The sequence below is a fragment of the Ixodes scapularis genome, unplaced genomic scaffold (assembly GCF_016920785.2).
Source record: "Ixodes scapularis isolate PalLabHiFi unplaced genomic scaffold, ASM1692078v2 PGA_scaffold1__304_contigs__length_218370807, whole genome shotgun sequence".
Classification (NCBI taxonomy): Eukaryota; Metazoa; Arthropoda; class Arachnida; order Ixodida; family Ixodidae; genus Ixodes; species Ixodes scapularis.
In genome coordinates this window covers 129,485,920-129,496,640 of record NW_024609846.1, presented here as the reverse complement: position 1 = coordinate 129,496,640, position 10,721 = coordinate 129,485,920, and the positions used below count along the sequence as shown (strand labels likewise).

General features: G+C 48.6%; 1 protein-coding gene across 1 annotated transcript; it reads left to right on the top strand.

Moving 5' to 3' along the window:
• Positions 1-3,128: 3,128 nt before the first annotated feature.
• LOC121836152 lies at positions 3,129-3,830 on the top strand (the record flags this gene model as incomplete). Its single annotated transcript, XM_042290946.1, has 1 exon — positions 3,129-3,830. A coding segment is annotated over one exon (702 nt), but the record flags the coding sequence as incomplete, so codon positions are not given.
• Positions 3,831-10,721: the final 6,891 nt, after the last annotated feature.

Genomic DNA, 10,721 nt, shown 5'->3' with positions numbered 1-10,721 from the left:
CCCCTTCCTTTTTATTTACCCACACAGTCCTTATCCCCAAAAGTGAAGACACTAATAAACTTCGTAATGTAGCCAATTACCGGCCCATTACACTAGCTAATACGGACTATAAGATTCTAATGAAAATCCTTGCGAGACGAATGCAATCGGTTATTGGAGATGTGGTGGGAGAACATCAAACGTGCGGTATCAAGGGACGTACGATTATGAGTAACATTCATGTTGCGCGTAGTGTGTTGGAACTATGTGATGCTAATTTCCGGAAAGTTGCTCTGTTGCAAGTCGATCTTGAAAAAGCTTTTGATCGAGTGTCCCATGATGTTCTTTTTTGCATTCTAAACCATGTTGGCGTGGGTAAAATTATTTTTGATGGAGTAAAGATGGCCTATAGTAACTGCACGACTAGTCTTGTAATTAACAAACAAGTAACTAAACGCATATCTGTGTTATCCTCTGTTCGGCAAGGGTGCCCACTTTCGCCGTTGTTGTTCGCCATATTTCTTGAGCCCTACTGCCTAAGTGTCATAAAGAGTGGGAACATACGTGGTTTTTCTTTAAATGCATGTGATGTTAAAATATTAGCGTACGCAGATGATGTTGCGATTTTTTGTAGTGATAGAGAAAGCGTCTCAGCGGCTGTTCAACTCACGAGATCATATTGCGCCCAGACAGCGTGTGCTGTGAACTGGGCGAAATGCTTGGGGATCTGGCACGGCCACTGGGACGTGACTCCGCGTGTGTTTGAATCTATTCAGTGGTCTACAGAGCCCGGCGTATACTTGGGAGTGCCTTTGAACAATTACCGTGAAAGCAACGAGCTCTGGCGTAACAAAACAGAGGAGATGAGTCTTAAAGCCGCGAAGTGGGGTGGCAAGGAATTTTCTATCTTCGCACGGGCAACAGTGTGTAATTTATTTTTTGTTGCAAAGATTTGGTACCTGTTACAGGTTCTGCACTGCTCTCGTGTGCATTTGCAACGCATGCACCGGGTGATGGCCGTGTACATATGGAAGTCTACCTGGGAAAGGACTAGACGAGATAACCTTTTTCGCCGCGTGAAGTCGGGTGGGCTTAGTTTGTCGCATTTGTTCATACGACAGCTGGTATCGAGGTTTTTCTTTTTGCGAGACCAGGCTGACCCGTTTCTGAGAACTGTCATTCAAGTACGGTTGTTCAGAGAGTTACCCGAGTTCATTGTTTCGACGTGTGACACATGTGAAGGCCAAGTAACGGGCTTTCTTAGAGAGGTTGTTTCTGCGTACCAATTTCTTAGTGTGCGATTTTCAAGAGAGTACTTAAACTTTGTCACACGAAAGCGTCTGAAGCGAGATCTTGTTGAATGCCTGTTTCCCGTCCCATTGTATCGCTCTTTGTTCTCCGACAGTACTGACCGTGATGTGCTTTCCCGCGTGAAAAGAATGCTAGTTCCCGGATCTGTGAAAACCTTTTATTTTAAACTACATACCAACACGCTTCCAGTAAAGACATGGTTAGCAAAAAAGGGCATGTTTGTACCATGGAGCGAGGATTGTATTTTGTGCAAGAAACCGGAGACCGTGGAGCACGTGTTCCTGGACTGCTGGGATGCTATCCTGTTCTGGGACGTGCTCCAACGCACTCTTAAAAAAGACCTACCGCTCACGGCTCGGGGAATACGCTTTTTGTCTGTGGAAGGGACGCCTTTCCCATATGATCTCGTATTTTTACTGGGCCTGCATGCTATTTGGAGATGTAGGATGGCAGTTCGTCACGCGGATCTGGATGCCCGTCCAGTACGGTATTATTTCATGGAAAATATAAACTTGATAGCAGCTGTCTACGAGAAAGTATGTCTGGAACTGGAGTGGTTGCCTGCATTTTTGAAGCTGTCGATGATGAGAGAATTTTAACAATTCTCACCGCCTCTCCAAACCTTACAGGCGACGTTCTATCGTCGCCTTCACTAGCGTCGTCAATATAATATTGCACATGTTCAAGTGAAATTTATCGTGCATTGTGAATCTTTGTTCACTGTCAAAATCTTGCAATAAAGAAAAAAAAAAAGTGGAGTGGTGTAGTGGTTAGCACACCCGACCGGACATTGGGAGGCCCAGAGTTCGAATCCTGGCTCCGCCAATTTTTGGCTTTCGGCGGGTTCCTGGAAACTTTAATTCTTTGATTCATTGGATTAAGTACGGTTCATTCATCTGCACATATTCGTTCATATCCTCCTCGGAGACCACGTACGATGGTGTGAAGTGCCCGTGTTGTATACTCAATAACGTGGCTCTTGATTCTCGCAGATGATGATGATACCGTGTCTCTAAAAGCTCATAAACAAAGAATACTACATGTACACGGGGCGAGACAAACAGTGGGAGGATTTCTGAGCACAAACGAGCACGTACCACGTGACACTAAGCGTCGTACCGCGTTCCACGCGGCGGCGTGTGTTTCCAGAACACCTCCGATTGGATACATTTCGTTTCTTGTGCATTAATAAGACAGGTAGGAACGCCAGAAAGCCAAGGTGGAGTGGTGTAGTGGTTAGCACACCCGACCGGACATTGGGAGGCCCAGAGTTCGAATCCTGGCTCCGCCAATTTTTGGCTTTCGGCGGGTTCCTGGAAACTTTAATTCTTTGATTCATTGGATTAAGTACGGTTCATTCATCTGCACGTATTCGTTCATATCCTCCTCGGAGACCACGTACGATGGTGTGAAGTGCCCGTGTTGTATACTCAATAACGTGGCTCTTGATTCTCGCAGATGATGATGATACCGTGTCTCTAAAAGCTCATAAACAAAGAATACTACATGTACACGGGGCGAGACAAACAGTGGGAGGATTTCTGAGCACAAACGAGCACGTACCACGTGACACTAAGCGTCGTACCGCGTTCCACGCGGCGGCGTGTGTTTCCAGAACACCTCCGATTGGATACATTTCGTTTCTTGTGCATTAATAAGACAGGTAGGAACGCCAGAAAGCCAAGGTGGAGTGGTGGAGTGATTCCAGTTTCGAACGCGGTAGTGTACGTGGAATGGATCGCTCCGCTGTGAGCTCGATGACGGCGGCTCTGAGCCGCGGTGATGCCGTACGCGGCGATGTTCCCAATGACTACGCAGTGATATTGCCTACTCTGCCGACAGGAGAAGCCATGAAATGCAGACTTGTGCTGCACGCTGATACCCGGGGGCGGCCGTACCGTGCTGAAGACTTCGTAGGGCCTCTGAACCAGGTGGGAGTTCGCGAAGACGTAGCAGGGCTTGGCGCGTTTCAAATGGGGCACGTCTGGCTGCTGAAGCTGCACACCGCCTCCGCCAAAGAGAAGCTTCTGCGAGAGGGGACCATGCTGGTGAAGGGGCGACCATGCCTGGTCATTGATCCAGAAAAACGAGAGCTGAAGGTAAAAGTCCACTGGGTGGCATTCGACGTAACTGCAGACGCCCTTCGACGGGCCTTCGAGACATACGGGGAGGTCAAGGGTGTCACCCGAGAGAAGTGGAGAATCGAGGGCCTGGCAGACGTGGATTCCACTACCGTCATCGTCCGCATGGTGCTCCGCGAAGGCGTAACACCGGAGTCCCTGCCGCATCAGCTCCGCCTCTACGGAGGCCCGCTCCTGGTTGTCGTCCCCGGACGGGCGCCGGTGTGCCTCCGCTGTCGACGCACGGGACATATACGGCGCGACTGCAGAGTGCCGAGGTGCGAGGAGTGTCGAGCCTTCGGGCATGAGGCCTCGGATTGCGTACGGTCGTATGCTCGAGCTGTTGCCAGCAAGATTACCGACAGCCAGGACAGAAACCTCGTAATGGACGAGGAGGAGGCCGAGGCGGCGGCGACTCCAACCGCGAGGATTTCTTCGCAAGACCGTCAAGAGTCCGGTGAGCAGGAACACGAGCTGACGGCGATGCCAAAAGGCCAGGTCTCCACCGTAACGTTGACGGCAGAAGACACTGTCGGTAAAAATGAGCCTAACGCGAAGAAGACCAGTGAAACGACACCGGCAGCTAAGGACGCGACTGGCGCACTGAACGCCGGAAATGGTACAGCAATGGACTTCGCGACCGAGGCGATCAAGCGGCGGCTCAGCGACCCGGAGCAGGGAACCGACCAGACGCTCCAGCAGACTGAGGGACCCTGGTTCATAGTGACGAGCAAGAGGGGACGACGCGCTGGCCGCAGCCGTTCTTCGTCTCTTCCCAGGTAGGGCGAGAGGTGACCCAAGCGTACGAGGTCTGAGACTCGCTTTCCGATGGTTTCCCTGGAAAACGCCTTGCGCGTGGCTACGTTGAACGTTCGCGGACTTGCAGCCAGACGACGGCAGCAACAGCTCTACCGGCTGTTCACCGAGCATGACCTGGACATTGTCGCTATTCAGGAAACCAAAGTCGAGAGCGAGGACCAGACCGACTGCATGGTGCGGCCTCTTCTGGCGCGGTATGAAGTCTGCGTGAGTCATGCTGTTGGTTTCTCGGCTGGCTGCTGCCTGTTCCTCAGAAAATCTCTAGGTGCTGCCGTGCAAACCGTCACGACCTGCCCATCTGGGAGGTTTGTCATGTGTGATTTTTCTGTTATGGGAAATGAATGGCGTGTCATTTGTGTTTATGCACCTAATGAGGCTGAGGAGCGCCGGGTTTTTTTCCAAAACGTTTACCAACATTGCCAGTCCGATCGTTTTCTGATCATTTTGGGTGACTTCAATTGTGTCTGCCGAGCTGAAGACAGGTCCAACCGAACGCGCTATAGGGATGCCAGTACCCTAGAATTAAATAACATTATTGAAGATTTTGTTCTGGAAGACGTCGCATGTTGTGTGCCTCGGTCAAACTGTATGCCTTTCACGCACTTTCAGGGTGTCAGTCACGCGAGACTGGACCGGGCGTATATTGCATCGGATCTGGTATATTTGTGTCGGAGTTATTCTGTAGACCACGTTGCTTTTAGCGATCACTGCCTTGTCACATTCCAATTAGGTAAAAAGAAAGAGGGGGCCAGTTTCTCATGGGAATTATGGAAAATGAATGCAAAACTTTTAAAGGATGAACCGTTCCTTTCCTGTATTAAGACAATCTGGAGGGACGCTCAACTGAAAGGAGGCAGTGCAAGCGAACGCTGGGAAACATTTAAACAGGAGGTGAAATTAACTGCACTTGAAAGGACATGTCTCCTAAAGAATCAGGAGAAGATTCAAGAATTGGAGTACCGAAAAAACTTAGACAAGCTGCTACAGGAAGAATGCCGGGCACCCGGCGTTTTCATTGAGGATATTAACCACTTGAAAGCCAAACTCGAAAATCTCGATCGCGACCGATACAGGGGGGCGGCAATACGGGCTCGTTCAGAGCGTTTTTTGGTGGGAGAGCAGCCGACAAAAAGAATGGTGGCGGCGGAAAAGAAATACGCGCGAGCTAATGATGTAGTTGAAATAGAACACTTAGGAGTTTTGTCCAGCGACAAAAGTCATATCGAAGAGGCGTTTGTTCAGCACTATAAAAAGCTGTTTAGTTGTAGCGCCCCACCACTGTCAGAATTTAAAGACGACTTTCTGCCTCTACTGCCGAAGGTTGACGGAAACGATAAGGACTTTTTAGAGGAACCAATTAGCTTGTCAGAGGTAACAAAAGCGATAGATGACTTAAAACCCGGAAAATCGCCTGGGCCAGATGGCTTAATTGCTGGTTTTTACAAAACATTTAAACATGAAATTTCATCCGTGTTACTCGAAGTTTTCACCGAGGCATATGAAAGAAAAGCTCCCCCCCCCCCCCCTCCTTTTCACGCACACACACAGTGTTAATCCCAAAGTGTGACGATCCCGTTAAGCTTCGCAGTGTTAACTCCTACCGTCCAATAAGCCTTACTAATGTTGACTATAAAATACTAATGAAAGTCCTCGCTCGCCGCTTGCAGCGTGTGATAACGAGTGTTGTTGGGCCTCATCAGACATGCGGCATACAGGGTCGGACTATTTTGACCAACATTCATGTTGCGCGCAGTATCTTGGAGTGTTGTGACGGTGAGCTGCGCAAAGTCGCCATGTTACAAATTGACTTGGAAAAGGCCTTCGATCGGGTGTCTCATGACGTTTTAAGCCAAATTTTGAAGCATATCGATATAGGACCTATTATTCTTGAAGGTGTGCAAATGGCATATTATAATTGTACAACGAGTCTTATTGTTAATAAGCGAGTCAGTGAACGCATTCCTGTAAAATCTTCTGTTAGACAAGGCTGTCCGCTCTCGCCATTACTGTTTGCGTTGTATATTGAACCATACTGCTTAAGTATCATTCGGGAGTGAACATGTTCGCGGTTTTACCTTGAATGCGCGCGGGGTACGCATTTTGGCTTATGCGGACGACATTGCTATTTTTTGCACAGATAGCGAGAGTATTGAAAAAGCCATCGAAATCACCAAAACTTTTTGTACTCGGACCGGATGTTCAGTGAACTGGTCGAAATGTTCGGGGTTTTGGCACGACCGATGGGCATCGAAGCCAAACTTTCTCGCTCAAATTGCCTGGTCAACCCTTCCCACCCGTTATCTTGGCGTACCATTGGAATACTATCGTGACAGCGCGGGTCTGTGGAGCGAAGAGACAAATAGGCTGCGCGAGAAAGCGGCCCCCAGTGCAGGGCGCCATTTGTCTATTTTCGCGAGAGCTACAGTGTGTAACTCATTTTTTGTCGCTAAGCTGTGGTATCTTCTACAGGTCTTGCATTGTTCTCGATTTCACATTCAGAAGTTGCATCGTGTATTCGCTGTATATGTGTGGGCGTCCAGCTGGGAGCGCGTCAGCCGGATGAATTTGTTTCGGCGCGTACGGCATGGTGGTCTTTCTTTATCACATCTTTTTATGCGCCAAATTGTTAACCGTTTTCTTTTCCTGCGTGATCAAGAGGATCCCTTTCTGCGTACTGTTCTGCAGGTTCAATTGTCGGGTGTCTTACCCAATTTCATCGTTTCATCCAGTGATGGTGCTACGGGACCACTGAGTGCTTATTTGAAGGAAGTTGTCGGTGCATACAAATTTTTAACCACGCGTTTCTCTTTAGAATATCTCAGTACTGTCTCTCGAAAGCGACTTACAAGAAATCTAATAGAAACGTCATTTCCAACCCCTTTGTATCGAGCTATTTACAGCGAGACTTCAGGACAGGATGTACTTCGACGCGTTAAGAAAATGCTGGTCCCGGCCACAATGAAAACCTTTTTCTTTCAACTTCACAGCGGAACGCTTCCGGTTAAAACATGGCTGGACGAAAAGGGCATATTTGTTCCCTGGACTGTGAACTGTATCTTGTGCAAAAAGCCCGAGTCGATAGAGCATGTGTTTTTAGATTGTTGGGACGCAGTGTTCTACTGGGATGTACTGCAGCGAACTCTGAAAAAGGAACTTCCTCTAAGCGCACACGGGATACGTTTTCTGCCTGTTGCCCCAACCGACTCTGTACCGTATGATTTACTTATGGTTATTGGCTTACACAGTATCTGGAAGAGCCGCATGGCAGTGCGGCATGCTGATGTGGATGCTCGACCAGTATGTCACTATTTTACTCAGAGCATTAGTCAGATTAGAGAAGTGTATAAGGTTTTGGGAGAAGGGCCTGATTGGTTGCCAGTTCTAGACGGACTGGTCAGTTTAAGATAATGTTAATCAGAGTGCGTCAGTCGTAAGTCAGCTTGACCTTTTTCAGAAGTGCTTCTGAGGGTGTATTTTGTGAATGAATAAAGCATGGCAATAAAGAAAAAAAAAAAAAAAAGTGGAGTGGTGTAGTGGTTAGCACACCCGACCGGACATTGGGAGGCCCAGAGTTCGAATCCTGGCTCCGCCAATTTTTGGCTTTCGGCGGGTTCCTGGAAACTTTAATTCTTTGATTCATTGGATTAAGTACGGTTCATTCATCTGCACATATTCGTTCATATCCTCCTCGGAGACCACGTACGATGGTGTGAAGTGCCCGTGTTGTATACTCAATAACGTGGCTCTTGATTCTCGCAGATGATGATGATACCGTGTCTCTAAAAGCTCATAAACAAAGAATACTACATGTACACGGGGCGAGACAAACAGTGGGAGGATTTCTGAGCACAAACGAGCACGTACCACGTGACACTAAGCGTCGTACCGCGTTCCACGCGGCGGCGTGTGTTTCCAGAACACCTCCGATTGGATACATTTCGTTTCTTGTGCATTAATAAGACAGGTAGGAACGCCAGAAAGCCAAGGTGGAGTGGTGAGGGGGAAGAAGAAGAGGCCGTTTGGAACGGCTGCGAAAAAATGAGCTCTGGTGGAAACACCGCATCGGCCTCTGGCCGAGGTAATATTGAATCGTCGAATGTCAACTCAAGTGAGTACAGGATCACGCTTCCTCGTCTGCCAACCGGTAACCTCGTTCTGAATTCTCTATTTCTTCACGCCGACATGACCGCTAGGCCTTACACGGCACCGGACTTCCGTGATGCTCTGAAAGAAGTTATAGACCTAAAAGACATAAAAGCTACCGGACAATTCCAGATGGGCCATGTATGGATGGTCACCTGCGTCAACGCTCTCGCCAAAGAAAAGCTTTGCCGCCGTGGCGAGCTGCTCGTTAAAGGCAAGAAATGCCTGGTGATCGACCCAAACACACGGGACCTCAAGATGAAGCTCCTGTGGCTTCCGGACCATCTCGAAGACGGGCGCGTCGTCGAAGCTATGACGCCTTTCGGCACAGTATACGTAGCGTTCATCGAGAGAAGTGGCGCTGCCCAGGAATGGAGCACATGGACACCCTGAACAGGGAGGTAAACATCACCCTGCACGAAGGAACGTCGACAGAAAAGATTCCTCACCTACTTCAGGTGTACGGCATGCAGACGCTCGTCATCGTACCAGGAAGACCTCCTTTGTGCCTCAGGTGCAACAGGGTCGGACACATTCGACGGCAGTGCAGAACACCGCGCTGCTACAAATGCGGTATCTACGGACACATCGCGGATGCTTGCGTCACATCTTACGCAAGCAAGCTTCGTGGCAAAATGTCCCGTGAGACGGAAGAGCAGTCGGAACTCCTGATGGACGCCTCCGAGGTCGTCGACGCTTCGGGTCACGCCCCGCCGGCCGAAACGTTCGCCAAGTACATCGAACAAGAGCCTCCAAGCAAAGTTCCCGGTACCAGTGAACGCAAAGACGACCCTGGTGGCCTCCCTGAGCCACCTCCACCGCCAGACGAAGACGACGCTTCGTCTATGACATCAGACTCAACGATAGTCGAGGAAGATGCTACAAGGCGAGAGCAGGACACCGCTGAGATCGGTGCAAAGCCCGAAGTCACCGAACCGCCCGTTGAGGCACCTCAGCCAGCTCAAGTGCCAGACGTTGCTGCCATGGGTGGACCGACCAACAGTCCGTCTGCTGATGGGCTCCCTCCAACGCGAGCCATGAAAGAACGCAAGCAGGCTGGAACCCGACTCAAGCCATACGCCAAACCGCCGGCAAACCTCAAGGTGACCGAGGACAGCCTAAGCGGTGACTTGAGTACGCCCTAAACTTCCCAATGTCTGCCGCCCTTCCTTTACATTTCACGACCTTAAATGTAAGAGGTCTGAGCTCTAAAAGGAAACAGTATCAGCTGCTGCGCCTTTTTAAAGAGGAGAAAGTTGACGTCGCAGCGGTACAGGAGACGAAGCTATCTTCAGATGAGAGTATTGCTGAAGCGTTAGAACCCTTTATGAAGGATTATGAAATTTGCGTTAGTCAAGCTTCAGGTCTCTCCGCTGGGTGTTTTCTCTTCTTTCGTAAAGAGCTTGATTTGTCATCAGTTTCCGTTTTGACTGACCTCGAAGGGCGTCTTATTTCTTGTGACCTTAGCTTTAGACAGATAAATTGGCGCTTCATTTGTCTTTACGCTCCCAATAGCCCGAAGGAAAGAACATCATTCTTTGAAATTTTACCATCGCTTTTTGAGACTAATAGAGCGTTAGTTACAATGGGAGACTTTAATTGTGTTTGTAGTGCAGACGATCGATCGGTATCGCAGACTAGGTATGATAGAAGTGCAACGGCTCTTCAGAGCATGCTTCAAGAGCATAACCTCGTTGATGTGGCTTATAGAAAAGGTGAACCAATACGTTACACTCATTTCCAAGGAATCTCTCACGCTCGGTTAGACAGAATTTATGTCTCGGGCTTTATAATTGACTCAATGAGCGACTACCACGTTAAACCGGTGTTCTTTTCTGATCATTGCTTGGTATCAACTTGTTTTGGTCCGCAGAGACACCGATGTGTTTGTCAACAATGGGACTTCTGGAAGTTAAACCTGAAACTTCTAAGCGATGATTCTTTCTCAAAAAAGATTCCCATAGTTTTGTCGGACATACAAAAAAACGTTGGCATGCATGTATTTGCTAAATGGGATTTCTTTAAACAGGAGGTGAAAAACCACGCAATCGAGCGTTCCACGATCTTATCCTACATCAACAAACAGGAACAACGTGAACTCTTTAAGAATTTAACGACTCTATACGAACTGGAATGCCTTAACCCAGGCGTATATAGTGACGATGTCAATGTGGTTCGAGCTCAACTACAAAAGTATGAAACAGAAAGGTATCGAGGGGCCATAATTCGCTCTCGAAAGAAACGTTTCCTCCTTGGTGAACAACCTACAAAGAGGTCTCTGGACGACGAAAGGCGATATGCTCTGTCAAAAGAAATCGTAGAGATAAATAGCAATGGGTCAATGCATAC